Source organism: Rhipicephalus microplus, chromosome 9 (genome assembly GCF_043290135.1).
Source record: "Rhipicephalus microplus isolate Deutch F79 chromosome 9, USDA_Rmic, whole genome shotgun sequence".
NCBI lineage: Eukaryota > Metazoa > Arthropoda > Arachnida > Ixodida > Ixodidae > Rhipicephalus > Rhipicephalus microplus.
In genome coordinates, this window is record NC_134708.1 from 91,953,377 (window position 1) to 91,970,958 (window position 17,582).

Sequence of the window (17,582 nt, forward strand, 5' to 3'; positions counted from 1 at the left end):
AGGAGGTTAATTTCACAAGGACTTGCGTCATGCAAGAAATTATTTCTATTGTGAGCGAGTTATGAAATATGACATAGAGCGTTTCATGCATTCTACACGTGCCTCAACGAAGCGTGAGCTTCTTAAATAAAGAAAATATGCTCTTCTTCTCGGATCAAAGAGTAGACCAATGACTTTCATGAGCCGTCGCTCAAGCTTTCACGTTTTGAAAAATCCTGTAAATTGCTGCTGCATTGTGCTGCAAGCAGATTGTGTTCACTTTTAGTTGAAATGTTCTAAATATATGATGATGAGAAGTATTTGGTGACGTGCAACTGATTCCGCAGTCGAGACAATAATAGATACATATACTGCGAGTAACGATTTGCCATAATTGAAGAGAACACAATGACTGCAACAATGTGATACATTCACGTCATGACGTTGTATAAAAGACAGACATGTGGCGTTACCACCTCTAAAGAAACTCTTCATCAGGCTTCAGGTTCACGTTGGGCGCCCAGACGCAGTACGAACACTGAACTAGAACGCCATGCAAACAGAGGTGCTCGCAGCCATGCTCGTCCTTATTTCCGCTGATATTATGATATTCACGGCTGGAAGGGACGTCACGGAGGTTAGTTATTGTTGAAGTACGTTTTGCTGTCTTCTAAATCTTTGACGCATGAATACTCATAAATTATATCCTAAGTATGTTCTTCAGTATATGCGCTTATTTCAGTTTTGCCAATCACTATCGGCTTTATAGGTAGAAATTCAAAGGCTTTCACCAGTAGGCCATGAAAATTGGACATAATTTACACAAATCGTCAAATACAAGAAAAAGTTTGCCAGCAGACATGACACACGGATGCTGAAACCTCGTGAAACTGACGTTTCATTCTCTCAGGTATTATACGTATTAGGAATAAGCCAAGCTATGAACGTTTCAGTGAAATTAGTGGATATAAAATGAATCTGATTACATTAACCAATGACTGCCACATGTGATACAGTAATAGTTAGGAATATTCACCGTATGCTAGTGAACATTAGAAAGTTTTCCGAATTTGTGTAAATCTTAAATAATGAAGCGGTTCGCCTACTATGCATGCTTCTCGTTGTGACATCATGCTTGTTGTGGCCGTTTAGGACATTTTAACAATTTGCAGTATCTATTATCGTGTCCGTATGCATGTGGCGGAACATGGGGAGGTCTGGCGGAACATGGGAGAGGTCTTTTTCTTGCAGTGGACGTAGTCAGGCTGAGAATGATCATCATTATCATCATCAACGGTGACAAACGGAAACACAGTTAGGTGCTAGATAACTGAGTGTCCTGGTCATGTCAGTGACAGTGCTTCCTGGGAACACGAGCTTTTAGTGAGACTAGGGCCACAGCCTGGTATAAAGCACCATATCCTTGGCAGAACATTTTTTGTGCATAGGTTGCAATTTCATCTCAGAATCCTGAGTCTTTAAAATTACGTATGTATTAATTTCCTAGTAAATGAGCACTGCACCTAATCCTTGCGTACTGGTTTGGCACCTGGCTTATGCGTACAATTCATCCTGTTCATATACAATGTTTGAAAATATCAACGCTAACACCGTTTCAACACGGCTGGGCGTTCAGCAAGTGCCTAAACAGTGCCTGGTTTGCTGAATTATGTGACAGACAGAGAGAGAGAGAGACCGAAATTTCTGCGTTAAAGTATTCTAAGACTATCGTCTTTTAAAAAGGTGCCAGATAGATTGCCTTGAAGTGGGCTTTGAAAAAGTTTGAAGGCACTATATTTTTTGTTTGATAGGTAAAACACGTGGGTCTAGCTGGGCCCCATTTCTATTCATTTTTGTATCAACAGCCAGGCTTCACCCTTCGGTGGACGCTTTAACAGTGTTACCCAAAAATTGCTGTCTGCGGGTGCCCTATTGACCATTCTTAGCTAACGCGAAATGATTAGTGCTAGTTTGTCACACATTGTCCAAAACAACGAAAAATACGCGTTGTTGTTGTGAAGTTTGCTGAGCACCTAATGGTCGAACTTTCCCAGGCCCCGCTATATAACCCCTCATATTTATATGGTCATGAGGCCGCGACGTGGCTGAAGGCAGGAGACTAGATGGTCAGATCACACTGTTTGTTTGGGCGAACCTGCGCCCGATAAAGCGAAAGTCCAGATACAGTAGCATTTTTGCACTAATAGTGGTGAATGCATCGTCGGCCATCCATCAACTGACAAGCGGCGAAGCATGTAGACATTCATACGCACGCCGTCGAATAAAGCCTTATGGCTAGCAGCGACATATATTCCAGAATAAACTGAAATGCTCATGACAAGGGTGTAATCTCAACAAAATGTTCTATGGCAGCCCTGAAGCTTCTCGAACATTGTTGGTGCGCTTTGCGCTGAGAATCGCGTACAGCGTAATTGGGTAATAACACTTGAAGGAACGTGGCATTGCCCCCCGATGATAAACGCATCGTCCCGTTAATTTAACAGAAGATGAAAGTGCAACAATGATGTGAGAAAGTACAATTATCAAAGTACGATACAGCAATATTATTAACAACAAAATACACTCTTGAGTTCATTACGTTCATGAAACGGCTTTATGCGCGCGACATGGACGACTTCGGGTCGCGATAGGCGCCGTTGAGTGTTTGTAATGCTGTCATGAATAACCTGGTAGTTGAGTGGGCCGAGGCGTCGTAATACCTCTATGGTCCGAAGTACCGTCGTGGAAGTTTTTCACTGAGTCCACGTCGGCGTATCGGCGTTCATACCAAAAAAAAAAAAAAAACGTTCGCAGGGCTGGTATTTCACGAAGCGCCGCTGAAGATTGTAATGAAGGCGGTAGGTCAACTACTGATTCGTTATGCGCAGGCGGGAGAGTCGACAAGCTTCTTCAGCGTGCTGAAGATAGAGGGTGACGTCGGCGTTTTCTTCGTCAGCAACGTTAGGCAGCATTGCGTCTAGCGTCGTTGCCTGGTTTCTTCCGTGTACCAACTTGTATGGTTGCATCTGGGTCAACTCCTGCACGGCCGTGTTGTACGCGAAGGTCACGTACGAAAGGATTGCGTCCAACGTCTTGTGTTCGACGTCGACGTACATGTCCAGCATGTCAGTGATTCTCTTCTTTAGCCGCTCGGTGAGACCACTTGTCTGTATGTGGTAGGCTGTGGTGCGGCGGTGGCTTGTCCGGCTATGTCTCAAGATTGCTTGAGTCAAACCAGCAGTAAAGGCCGCACTTCTATCTGTGATGACTACCTCTGGGTTACCACGACGAAGGACGATGTTCTCAATGAAGAACTTGGCTACCTCTTCGGCGCTACCTTTAAGTTGGGTCTTTGATTCGGCGTCGCGGGTGATGTAGTCAGTAGCTACGATGATTCATTTTTTTTCCTGAATTCCATCCCGATCTGTTGGAACGATCGGCGAGATAGGTTGATCGGCTAAAGTACGTCTGCTGGCTTTGTCGGTGGTGTGTTGCGTCGCTGAAAGCCTCGACATGTCCCCGCGTAACGAGCGACGTCGCGTTTAAGGCGCGGCCAGTAGTTCATTTCTTGTATCCTCACGAGCGTGCGGGAAACACCAAGGTGTCCTGCCATTGCATCATCGTGCAGGGCATGGAGGAGTTCTGGTCACAGAGCTGAAGGCACCACAAGAGGGTACTTGGCTCAAAGAAACGAGAACTTTCTTTAAAGGAGGCAGTTTGTCAGCGAAAACAACGTAAGCGCCGGTTTGAATACCTTTGGAACCATGGAGGTCCTGCCCTCGAGGTATTCGATTAGGTTCCAAAGTTCCGGGTCGGCCCGCTACCGTTCAGCGAAGTCGTCGTTCAGGTCTTCGGGCGGTGTGGGTAGACGGGGCCTCGCGTGAGGCAGTCGGCGTCGGAGTGTTTTTTGCCGGACATACAAATGACGTTAATGTCGTATTCTTGAAGTCTTAGGCTCCATAGAGGAAGGCGACCAGAGGGGTCCTTCAAGTTAGCTAGCCAACAGAAGGCATGGTGTTCGCTCACAACTTTGAAGGGCCTGCCATAGAGGTAAGCACGAAAATTTGCGTCGCCCAGATTATGGCAAAGCACTCTTTTTCTGTTGTAGAATATTTGCTTTCTGCCTTGGATGGCGACCGGCCAGCATAACTATTAACCCTTTCCAGTCCATCAGTTTTCTGCACAAGGACGGCGCCGAGTTCTAGGCTACTTGCGTCAGTCTGCACCTGTGTTTGGGCGTTTTCGTCAAATCGCGAGTATCAGAAGCATGTCCCCGCAGGGGCGTCGGTGAAAGCAGGCGTTTAGTGTGTAGCGACACCACGGACCCGAGCTAACGGGGGATTCAACCTCTCCGACGCCTAGCTGAGCGTGGCTGAGCTGTGTCCAGGGAAAAGGGGATTCTGGGGGTTGAGCCACCACTGGGTGACTGGACCTTTAAGGCCGCCCGCCAGACCCAACACACCCCTGTGGCCCCGGCTTCACTAAGAGGGCACCGCTGGGCTAACTCACCCTGAAGAAATCGGCAGTCGCCTTTTCCTATCTCTCTAGCTTCATCTTCGTCTTTATCTTTCAGTTTTATCTGTCCTGTCTTCTACTCTTTTCCGCTTACCTCCGATTTTCCTGGCGGCTAGGGTTAACCCTGTGCAAATAGCCTACCTTAGTCTAGGCGCATTGCGTTATAGTAGCGTTGTACGGCTGGCGTCTGGAGCTTTCAGCATCCGCAAACTTGTAGCGTCCCCTAGTTGGGCTCCGTGGTGGGTGGCCGCCAACGCTTTTGAAGAAAATAAACAGGCATGCATAGAGCTTTCCCTCTGTTAAGTGATTGTACCACCTTGAAGCAGGTATCAACCAAAGACTTCGGCTTTTTCAACTGTTCAAATGAAAAATTCCGCCATTTTCATGTCATACACAGTGAGAAAAGTGGCAAGCAGGCCAGAACTGCGTTACGTTGCCGGCAGAGACGCCGCCGGAGACATGAACTAGTCGGTGTCACCGGGCAGAACGTAGCGTTTATTGACCGCTTGACACTTATATCATAAAAGAGAGGAAAGGGGCGAAGAGCAAACGAAGTGAGAGAGAAGACGCTTGCACGTGCTGTTCTGTGTCAACTTCGGCTACCGCTGGCGTTGCAACACTTCTTCCACCTTAGTAACCATGATGTTCCACCGGTTTCTTCTCGTTGACCGTGGTATTGGTGGTGATTCTGAAGACACGTTCTTGGCGTCTTTGATCGTCGCTTCGTTGCCGGGTAGCACCAATTTCTGAGTGTCATTGCTCTCGAAGAACAATTCATTATCGCACTTTCGTACTTGGTCCATATGGCAATGAACAATTCCTGCCTCAGTCTCCACTTCCAAAACTCGAGCACTAGTCGTGGCCTTGACCGTCCCCGGCGTCCATTTGTCGCCCGTCCCGTAATTTGGCACATAGACGAATTGCCCTGGTGATAATTCCAATCAATTCCGTCGGCCTGGCCGAGACGCTGCGATGGTTCCGTGCTGGAAAAAAATAAGTCCAGCCTTGTGCGCAATCGGTAGCCCAAAAGTCTTTTCAAAGGCGAAAGGCCGAATTGTTGAGGAGTATTTGTATAGTTGCAAAGCACACGGGCCAGAGAGGTCGTCAACTTGGCGTTTCCAATTTTCTTTAACGCGTCCTTCACAGTCCGCACAGCACGCTCAGCGAGCCCATTGCTCTGTGGATGATGTGGAGATATTCTAATGTGAACAATGCTATTGCGCTGCATGAATTGACGAAATTGGAAAACCGTGAAAGGTGTTTCATTATCTAACACCACCGTACGTGGTATCTCAAACTGGGCAAACATTGTTCTCAGGGTTTCGATGGTACTGTTGGAATTGGCAAGTGCTACCGGCACAGCCTCAATTGATTTACTATATGAATCAGCCACAATCAACACTTCGTGCCACGAAGTGGTCCCACATAGTGAATATTAAGCCGCGATTACCTTTCACCAGTCTGGCCAGTTTACAGGACTTTGAGCAGGTGGCATAGGCAGTGCTTGAACGCAGTTGTTACAGTTGCCGGCTACGCGTTGTATGTCTTGATCCAACCAAGGCCACCAAAATGTCGATCTTTTTCTGGCCTTCATTGAAGACACTCCCGAAGGGGAGTCATGCAGTAGCATGAGAATTCTTGCGGGTGGCCGTAGGTATCACCACGCGATGACCCCAGTACAGCAGTTCGTTTTCCACAGACAGCTAATACCGCTTCTTATAATATTCTGAGAGTTCGTCATCTCCTTTCACACTCCGTGGCCAACCACTTCGGGTGTATTCGCATACTTGAAAAAGGAGGTCGTCTGTAACCGTTGATGCTCGCAATTCTTTCGTTGGCATAGCATCGATGTCCTGCTGATCTAAGAATAGAACAACTGACGTGATGTCCTCCGATTCCAATGCATTCTGTGATGTTATAAGTAAGCGGCTTAGTGCGTCGGCGTTGTACAAAAGTCTCCGAGACTTATGCTGCAAACGGTACCTATAGTGGCCTAGAGTGATAGCCCAACTCTGTATTCGAGATGCTGCCATGGTAGAGGTTGGCTTGTCCACCCTCAAAAGACCCAGCAAAGGTTGATGATCGGTCAATAGAGTAAACTTTCTTGGAAGTAGGTAGTCGCGAAACCGTGTGACACCATAGAGGAAAGCCAGTGCCTCTCGCTCAATCTGGGAATAATTCTTCTCGGCCGAGGTCAATGTTCGTGACCGAAACCCGATCGGCCTATACTGCCCATCTACTCAATGAAAAAGAGCAGCTCCTACACAAAATAGTGAAGCATTGCATTATAAGAACAGCTCTTTTGACGGGTCAAAATGAGTCAGCAGAGGAGCGGCACACAACGTTTCTTTAGCTTTTTCAAAAGCATTCTTTTCTGTGGCCAAACATGACCATCAGGTTGTTGTTTCCAAAAGTCGGTATAGTGGGGCCAGTAGAGTTCACAGGTTCGGCAAGAACTTGTAAAAAGTTAGCATTCCCAAAAATGATCGCAGCTTTGTAACATTCCGAGGGCGGGAGCATGTCTGACGGCCTCCACGTTCTTTTCTGTTGGGTGCAACCCTGCGGCGTCGATTTGGTGATCTAGATGAACCACAGAGGCCTCATTCATGGCAATTGTCGGCGTCAGGTTTAATGCCGTGTTTTATGAATCGTTCCAAAACCTGTCGAAGCTATATAGGGCTTGTCTGCCGTCTCCACAATCAATACATCGTCCAAGTATGCTTGCACCTCAGGTATTCCTTGTAGAATGGACTCGATTGTTCTCTGGAATGTTCATGGTGCTAAAGCGATTCCGAAGGGCAACCGGTTGTAGGAAAGCAACCCTTTATGTGTGTTTATGGCAGCCAGCCTTCGCGAGTTCTCGTACAATGCAATCTTGTTGTAAGCGTCTCGCAGATCCAAGATACTGAATTTTTCTCCGCCTCGCAAATTCGCGAAGATGTACTCAATGACTGGCAAAGGGTATCGCTCCATTTCGCACACAGGGTTTAATGTCAGCTTAAAATCTCCACAAATTCGCACAGCGCTATTGCTCTTCAATACTGGTACTATTAGTGTTGTCTATTCTGCAAATGGTACCAGAGATATTATACCATATTCTACTAGTTTATATATCTCAGCAGATACCTTATCTAGCAGTGCCGAAGAAACCTTTCAAGCCTTGCAAAATTTTGGGACTGTGGGGTCCTTGATGTAAAGTTTAGCTGGTGGGCCCTTGACTAAAACCAAGACTTTCCATGAATACGTCTGCATATTCGGCCATTATGCACCAGTTCCTGCTGCCTTCTGTTGGCTTGCCACGTTGGGAGGCGTAGTGACGTGCAGAACCGGCGTTTCTTCTGCTGCAGGCTTCTCCAATAAGTCTCGTCCGCACAGTCTGGGAAATTAACAATCGAACGCGATAAGGTTAGAGTCGACCTCCGCCGACATATAATTTGCCTTCATTACCAATGTGCCTGACACAAGTAGTTTGCCCAGGTAACAAGAAAGCTTCAAATGGGCATTATGCAGCTGGGGGCAACTATTGCGATGTGGCTCATACGTTCTTTTAGAAACTAGGCAGAGAGGAGAACCTGTGTCCACGTTCATCTTTCAAGTAGCACCATTCCGTGTGATAAACTTCCTTATGGTTGGAACCAGGGGCTCAGTACCAGTGAAGCACCAGATTTGCAATGCGCTTGAGTAACTGTCATTCATTTGGTCTGTATTTCCTGCAGTTAGAGCTAGCGTTTTTCCGGTGCCACCTGTCCTTGAACATAGGCGAACAAGGTGCCCTTGCCTACCACAAGTGTAGAATCGACGCCTCTTTTGAAAACATGTAGCAGCTTTGTAACCATGCTTGCAGCAGCATTTGCATTGCCGCAGCGCGTTTCTTTGCTCCTTTGTTATGGTATCAGACGCGCGCCGTCGGCTAACGTTCAAAACTGTTAAAATATTCAAGTGCTTACCTATCTGCTGTGAACCGTCTTCTGCGCTTTCCGCAGCAAAAAAAAGGGTTTCTCCATCTTCAAGAGTGAAGCCGCTTTTTTCTAGCAACTGTTTTTGCAAATTTTTCTAGCGAACACCACATACAATACTGTCTCTCAGCATTCTGTCTAACATAAACGACAAATTGCAATTGTAGGCAATCTTTCTAATATCAACAATGAACGCTTTTACAGACTCCCCTTCCTCTTGCTTACGGTAAAAAAGCTTGAAGCTCTCCGAGATCTCATCAGGCATTGGGGCATAAAAGTCATTCAGCGTTGCTACCACTTCCCTGTAGCTGAGAGCGTTTTTCCGAAGGGGCACCACTTTTCCGCATAGGAGTTCTACCGCCTGTGACCCCTACGCAGCAACAAGCAACGCCCTCTGTTTAGCTTCCTCGGTAACTTCATTGGTTTCAAAATACGCCTCAACTTTTACAAGATAACCATTCCACTTATCTGTTTACTGGTAGAACTCCGGGAGCTTGTGTGCCATGGTCGTCATTGGGTTCCGCGCTGAGTCAGCGTTGCAGAGCTCCTGTCGTATAGTCAGCGCTGAAGGGCCAGCGACGCCAGGCTAGCGTCAGCATAAGCGTTGTCGTTGGGTCTCATAAAGTCATCGCCAGTGTTACGTTGGCGGCAGAGACGCCGTGGGAGACATGAACTACTCGGTGTCACCAGGCAGAAGGCAGCGTTTATTGACCACTTCAAACTTATATCATGAAAGAGGGGAAAGTGACGAAGAGGGAACAAAGTGAGATAGAAGACGCATGCATGTTCTGTTCTGCGTCTTCTTGAGCGACAGCTGAAACCGAATACTTTGGCTTTTTCAACCGTTCAAATGAAAACGTCCCCTATTTTATTGTAATACATAGGAAGAAAAGTGGCAAGCAAGCCAGAACTGTATCCCCCTTTGTAGTAGCCAGGTGTCCTACAGAAACTCTTGGCGCCGGGTACAAGTTTACCAAGTTGGCCAGCGGAGACCTCCTCCTCGAAGTTCGAGAAAAAGAACAGTTTGAGAAGCTACACAATCTTTCAACGTTTGGTGATACTCCGATCACTGTAACACTACACAGATCAATGGGCATAACTAGTAGAGTGGTATCTGACATTGATTTGCTTGGCCTGACCGAATGGGAACTTCTGGAGGGGCGGAAGAGTCAAAATGAGACTAATGTACAAAGGATCATCATCAGAAGACACAACAAGTAAACACCAACGAAACACCTAAAACTCACGTTCACTTCGACCAGCCAGAAACTATTCAAACTGGGTGCACGAACACTTCGATCAGGCTATACATACCTAACCCACGTCGTTGTTTTAAATGCCAGAGGTATGGCCCCAGCTCCCAAAGCTGTCTTGTTCACCAAACTTGTGCACAATGTGCAGTGTCAGGCCACAATTTCGACAACTGCAAAAAACCATCACACTGTGTGAATTGTGGCGGAAATAATGCCGCATACTCACGGTCCTCTTCATTTTGGGAAAAAAAAGAAAAAGAGATCATCGCATTGAAGATAAAAGAAAACATCACATCCAAAGAAGCGAAGAGTGTCGCCATTTTATGGCCCCACATATACTCATGCAGCGCGTCGTCAGGGGGCACGCCTGCACCAGCCCTCCTTACTCCTTCGGTCAGCGCAGTACGAGCCGTCGGCTGTGGCGCCTGCCTTCAAGGTGGCAGTAGTTCAGTCATACTCCGCTCCTAGCGAATCGAGACCGCAGACTCCAGGGCCCTCTGCTCTCAACAATCTTCTTTAGTTTCGAGTTATAGGCCTATTGCACTTACAAGCTGCTTGTGCAAACGCCTAAAAAATGATACACTTCCGACTTGTACATTTCCTTGAAACAAACAAAATATTGGACCCATTTCAGTGCGAGTTTCTAGAAGGTAGATCCAACACTGACCACCTTGTTCATATCGAGGCAAAACTGAGAGACGCTTTCCTTCACAAACAATATTTTTTCTGCGTTCCTTCATATCGAAAACACCTACGATAAAACATCGCGCTTTGTAATATTAAAGACCTGTCCCAACTTGGCAGGCGTGCAAGAATGTTTACCATAATCGAAAGTTATTTGTCAAATTGGACCCTCCGTGGCCAAGTGGGTAGCGTTCTTTTTCAAACAATTGCGCAAGAAACAGGAGTGCCTCAGGGTGGTGTACTTAGCTGCATACTTTAAATTATTAAAATGAATTCGTTGCGCTTGGCTATCCCTCTAAATATGTTTTTCTGCATATAAGTCGACAAAGTTCATCTTGGTTTTAAGTGTTGTAAACTAGCCATGGTTGAGTGGCAGGTTGAGTTTGGTTGGAACAAAGTCTGCAATTTATTTATTTATTTATTTATTTTCAAATACTGCAGCCCTGTTATGGGGCTATCGCAGGAGTGGGTACAGAGCAAGGAATAATAAAAAGGTACAAAACAAAACAGCTGAATACACCAGTACATTGGCAGATCATAGAAATACAAAAAGTTTACGAACAGAGTTATACAAACAATGAAAGGTTTGCAACACACCGTCTTTTAATGCCTTCAAAACTTCATCTTTCTGCAAAGACCGAATGTGACCTGGTATGAGGTTCCACATTTCAATACATCGAGGAAAAAAGGTGTATTTGAAGGTGAATTGTGCAGAAGAAAACGGGTTTTGACTGAATGTGCAGAATTTTGTTTTGTTCTCCAGGAAGAGAGGCATTCATTGGGAACCCGATATTCAACTGCATGGACAATGTCTTTCTGTTAATACTGAACACAAATTCTGAGGCTTAATGTTGTACGCCAAGCTAACTTTCATCCCACACATCAAGTATCTAAAAACAAATGCATAAAAGCCTTGAAAGTTTTTAAAGTGACATGAAGTATCTGATCAACTCGTGTAAAAGCCTCATATGTACTCGCCTAGACTATGGGGAAGTAGTATATCAGTCTGCAACACCTTCTGCCGTTTAGATGCTTGGCTCTGGTCATCGTCTATGCATCCGTCTCGCTACGGGTGATTTTCGCATTAGCCTGCAGAAAAGCCTATACGTGGAATCGAACGAATGGTCGCTCCACCTACAGAGATGTTACATGTCTTTTAAGTGTTATCTTAAAGTGAACTCAGACAAGGAACACCCTTCGCATTCCACAAATATTGACATTGCAAGCCTTGCCGTGTTTGAGAAACGGCCTTCTTTGAGATAGCCCAACTTACTTCGTTTGAGTGGCCTAGCGAAGGAAACCGGTGTGCCACTTGAACACCGTTTGATGGCTCCCGCAGTTTGCCTGCCACCGCGCAAGTGGCAGGCATTAGATTTCGACGTGTCTTTCTTGGAGGTTACGAAGCACGAACCAATTGCACATACTGACACACACTTCCTAGAACTACAGTAGCAATACACGTCTCTTGAGTTCTTTACGGATGCTTCAACGTCCAACACCTCTGTCTCATACGCAGCCGTCAGCCCATCCTTTTCGGAAGTCGGCGCTCGGCATGCTGATACAAGCCTTTTTACCGGCGAAGCCTATGCGATACTTGTGGCCGTTAAACACATCAAACAAATAAAACTACAGAAGGCAATAATATCACTAAGCGTAGTAAAAGGTCTGAAAACTCATAAAAAGCAGAAAAACAAGCCCTTGTCTGACTTTAATTGCTCTTGCGCACAGTATACTCATCCAAGCAGCTGGTGGTTTTCTGCTGGGTCACCGCGAAATACACGGCAAAGTTCTGGTGAATCAACTAGCTCGATCCCTCAACAAAACTGCTACAAATACACCGATACCAATTCCTGCACTCGACTTGAAACCTTCTCTAAAATGAAAGCTCAAAGATTATTGGCAGAGCACATGGGACACACACACAGGTAATACATTGCATGTTATCAAGCCGCAACTTGGCCATTCGCTGCTAGTATCAAAATCACGCCTCGCAAAAGTTATACTTACAAAATTAAGAACAGGACATACAAACACAACACAATAATTTCTTTCATCTGGTGGCGACCCACCGTTTGTGTTAGATGTGGAGAAGCACTCAATGTACTTCAAATTTTAGTCCAGTAAAAACAATTAGACACGCTGAGAAGACAACACTTTCCATTACCCAATCGAATACAGATACCACTCTATCCTGCAATGTTCGTCGGTAGGAAACCACTTTTCACATATAAATCGATGTTGGCTTTTTTTGAGAGAACTCCGTACCTTTCATGAGATATACCCGAGCATTCCGTAACATGACCTCTCCAGAGAGGTCTCCGCTGCGGAGGCTACACTGAGCAAAGCACTTGCCTCGTGGCCCTTGGACGCAAAGGTGTGTACGATCGAGTCACTTGTGCTAATGCCATACATGTCCACCTTGGTTTTTATTGTACAAACTTTCGTCATTCATTAACACCACACACTTTTCATGGCATGGTTATGATTTTGTTAGTTCTATCTTTTTACTCGCCTTAGCGCGAGAAATTCTAAGGCCCTTGTACAGCCGCTAATCACAATCATTGTCCACATCTTTCATCCTATGATCTTGTGCTCTTTGGCCTTCAAATGGCTCTTGCGCCACAAAGCACGAAACATCATCATCATCACAAGCACCTGCAAGCGTCGCCTTAGTTCCCCAAATGTTTGCTTCTGTGGGGTTTCCCACTCGAACTCGACGTCGGTTATCTTAAGGTTAGTGAGCGGCTCGGCGATGCGGATAAAGCTTTTGACGAAGCGTTTGTAATACGCACACAGGCCAAGAAATTTACGCTCGGCCTTCTTTTCGGTGGGTGCAGGAAATGCAGCGGTATCGGCTGTATTTTGCGGATAAGATCTTACTCTGGACTTGTTTATCACGTGGCCCAAGAACAAGAGTTCCTCGTGCGCAAAGCGGCACTTTACTGGCTTCAGGGTGAGTCCGGAAGACCTAGTGGCTTGAAGTACAGCTTCAAAATGCTGAAGATGCTCGTCGAAGCTTGAAAAAAAACACGACGACGTCGTCCAAGCAAACGGGACAAGTTTGCTACTTCAATCCTGGCAGCACTGTGTCCAAAACGCGTTGAAAAGTCGCAGGTGCGGAGCAAAGACCAAAGTGTATGACCTTGAGCTCAAAAAGATCATCTGGTGTTATAAACGCAGTGTTTTCTCGGTCTCTCTTGTCTGCATTGATCTACCAATAGCCTGTCTTGAGGTCCATCGATGAAAACTATTTGACGCTGTGGAGTCGATCGAGGACATGGTCTATTCGGAGGAGAGGGTATACGTCCTTTTTTGTTATATTGCTGAGTCGGCAATAGTTAACGCAAAAGCATAGTGCTTCATCTTTTTTCTTAACTAGCACCACCGGTAACGTCCATGGACTCTTTCAAGGCTAGATAATGTCGTCGTGGATCATTTTGTCGACTTGTTTCTTTGTGGCTTCGCATACAGGCGTCGAAACTGTGTACGGACTCTGACGGTGTGGCTTGGCAATTTTTCCTATTAGAATTCGATGTTTTGTGACAGGGATCTGTACAATTCCCGATGACGACGAAACGAAGTTCTTTTATTTCAGGAGCAGGTTTTTGAGCTGCTCTTGTTTATGTGTCGGAATGCTTGGATTAACGTAGAATGATGGTTGAAGGGTTCCAGTCGTCGGAGTAGATTCGGTGGAATCAACGAGGGCGAAAGCGTCACTGGCTTCGAGTATCTCTTCGATGTAGGCAACCGCTGTGCTTTTGCTCACCTGCTTGTACTCGTTGCTGAAGTTCGTGAGCATCCTTCTTGCGTTTCTTTCTCGGACTTCAGCTATTGCTCCGGCGAAGCAAATTTAGCGTTCGATCAAAAGGTGTTGGTCGCCTTCAACGACACCTTGCATATCTGTCGATTCTTGAGTGCCGACGGAAATGCTGACACTGGAACGAGGAGGAATAATGACTTCGTCTTTTAGTACATTCAGCGTGTGCCTTCCTGACGACGTGTGTCATTGATCTTCAATTTAAGTCTGGCACAATGGTCTGGTTTGTCCGCTCGTTCATGCCGTTGCATTGCGGATGATGAGATGAGGTGAATAGTTTGTGTATACGGTTATATTTTAAAAACTTCTTAAATTTTCCTGCAGTTGTTCATGTTCCAGAATCTCAAAAGAATTTCCGTGTGTTTTTAGAAGAAAAAAATGTTTTTAAGCAAGAGATGTATGCGTCGCTCTTCTCACTTTTATGATCAAACGCCCATACGTAGTGGGTCGCATGATGAATCATCAAGTGAATAAACCTTTTTGATGAGCCGTATCCAAAAAATCCTTCAATGGTGTCCATCGCAAAGAGGTCAAAGCGCTCTTCAGCTGGAGGCAGTGATTCAAGTGTATGAAGCTTTTTTGTTTTCATCATCTTGCATCTCTGGCATGTATCACAATACTGAATGCAGGTGGAAACATCGATTACAATATCCGGCCAATAATATTGAGGAGACAGCAATGACAGCGTCTTCTTCACTTCGACATGACCAAAATGTTGATGTGCATTCGTAAGAATGGTTGGATGTAGTTCATGGAGCACGTATATCTTCCATAGTCCTTTGCTTTTAACATTGATATTGTTTTCCGATGAATGCGTTTCTTGTGGACGCACATTGTTGCGTCGTTGAAGTTCGATAACTATTAGGGCTCTGCAGAGCACATATGCTTCGACGTTACTTGCGCCCCTTTGGTGTTTCATGTTCACATCATACATTGACAGTTTCAAAGACCACCAGAAGATATGACCTTCAGGATTTTTGACATTCTTCAGCCACTGGACTGCAGAGTGATCTGTTACAACAGTGAATGGCTTTTCATGAAGGTTGTAATGCCATTTATCAATACAATTTACAATGGCAAGACATTCTCTTTCTGTATTAGAATAGTTCGCCTCAGGCTTAAGTAGTTTGCGGCAATAATAGGCAACAGGATGTTCTTTGCCTTTGTCGTCAAGTTGTTTCAGCACTGCGCCAATGCCTTCGGCAGACGCGTCACAATACAGATTACATTTTTTCGAAGAGCCAACATGGATTCCAGAAGGAATTGTCCACGACAACGCAATTAGCCAGAACCATCCACGAACTCATCACGGTACTGGATCGATCAGGGCAGGCTGATTTACTATTACTTGATTTATCCAAGGTGTTTGATTAGTTCCTCATAGTAAATTACTTCTGAAATACATACCATAGGACAGCCACTTTATCTTATTGAATGGGTTGAAGTTTATTTAGGCGACAGAAAGCAGTTCGTTTAAGGTTAATTCAGTGTGTCTAGGAGGCTTAGTGTTACTTCTGGTGTGCCGCAGGAAAAAGTGTTGGGGCCACTATTATTTCTTATATATTTAATGACTTAGTGCGAAAAATTCCTGCCTCAGTGTCAATCAAACTTTTCCCAGATGAGTGTTGTTTTTAAAGAATTAACCTGCTCTCAAGACCATAACCTTTTAGAGCAAACTCTCGCGACATCGACTCTTAGTGCACAACGCGGGGCATGAAATGAAACGTTGTTAAAACATTGCTCATGAATGTAACCCGAAAAAAAACCCAAGTGTATTTACCTTTAGTATACATAGTTCTGCCGTTAAATCAGTCACGCGGTACAAGTATTTGGCAATCACCATTTCAAGTGGCATGACGTGGCGGGCACATATTTCATCAATTTGAAATCCTGTGTTTCAGAAAGTGTGTTTGTTAAAGAGAAAGCTCACAAAGTCCACTGTGAGTGTTAAGCTTCAAGCGTATAATGCTATTATCAGACCTAAATAGGAGTATGCATCCGTGTTATGGGTTCTGTACACAAAAAAGGATAAACAGAGCCTAAAAGCGCTACAAAGAAAGCCATCAGATTTATATTTATAAATACAAAAGGTTAGATTCCCCAACTCAACTTATGAAAGCCTATAATATCCCGCCCTAGGTGTCCGCAGAAAAGTCAGTCGACCTAAATTCTTGCATAATATTTAAACGGTAAGCTTAGTATGTCTGCACCCTCATATTTGACAGTCACTACAGTGAGAACCACGTGCATTACTCGCAAACACACCCTTCAATACATTTTTGCCGAAACAGAGGTAGAGTTTATTTGCCGGCAGTGTATCGCATTGGAATGGTCGGCCCGAGTTTATTTGTGAGGCCGACAATTTTGACGAAGCTCTTGAACAACCTCTGTCAATGAATTGCTGTGACTGTTGTTTGATATATTGTGAGAGTGTTATTGTAATGGTGCTGTTTTTATTTGTCTGTTTCACATCACTTAATAGCAAAGCTTAAGTTGTGCATAAGGTTATAGTATTGTTAATGAAATATTTTTGTACTGGTCTCCTTAATTTTGTAAAGCCACTCTTGCCTGGGTCATGCTGGCTGGCAGTATCGCGAAATAAATAAATAAAATAAATAATTATGCGAAGCACTGGTTCTTCAGTTGACCGCTGCATCAGTTCCCGAAAGGCATGCTCGCATGGTTTTGTCCACGTCCACTTGCTGCTTTTGTGAAGTAGTGTTGTGACTGGAAAAGCAATATCGCTGAAGAGGGGGATATACTCTAAGTAGGTGTTCACAGTGCACAGAAAACGCTGGAGATCTTCTTCTCGTGTGGGTGTCGGAAATTTCAGTATGGCAGCCACATTACTTTGCTTAGGTATCACTGTGCCTTGCGAAATTTTATTGTCCAGGTATTCAATGCTTCAGCGGGCAAAATGGCACTTCTTCGGTTGATCGAGTCTTACGTTCTCGGTTTTGAAAGCTTTCAATAGCACCCCGAGATGTCATATATGATCATCAAATATATGATCATCAAAGGCGATCGGCATCGTCCGCTTGGTGGCGGTGGACACTACGGCTGGCTTCAAAAAGCGCCCCCGGACCTACCGGCGTTTGCAGTTCGGCGGCGGTGCACATTGCACACGTAACTAAAAGATATCTGTCTTTCCAGACTTTGAAAGTTTCAAGCTGCGAGACGTGGACCAAGGGATAATTTTTCCAAGATACTTCCAGCCGGCGGACCCTCTATCTTCGGGCGGGTTTGATCGGCTACACCCCCGGTGATAACAAGGCGATCGGCATCGTCCGCTTGGTGGCGGTGGACACTACGGCTGGCTTCAAAAAGCGCCCCCGGACCTACCGGCGTTTGCAGTTCGGCGGCGGTGCACATTGCACA

The 17,582-nt window shown here is 45.3% G+C and overlaps 1 protein-coding gene across 1 annotated transcript in view; it reads left to right on the forward strand.

Annotated features, from left to right (window-relative positions):
• Positions 1 to 451: 451 nt before the first annotated feature.
• LOC142772007 (uncharacterized) overlaps positions 452 to 17,582 on the forward strand; it is a 105,579-nt gene continuing 88,448 nt past the window's right edge. The window contains exon 1 of the mRNA XM_075874075.1: positions 452 to 616. Within this exon, the coding sequence (XP_075730190.1) occupies positions 533 to 616 (84 nt within the window). The 5' untranslated portion in view covers positions 452 to 532. The remainder of the gene's footprint in view (positions 617 to 17,582) is intronic.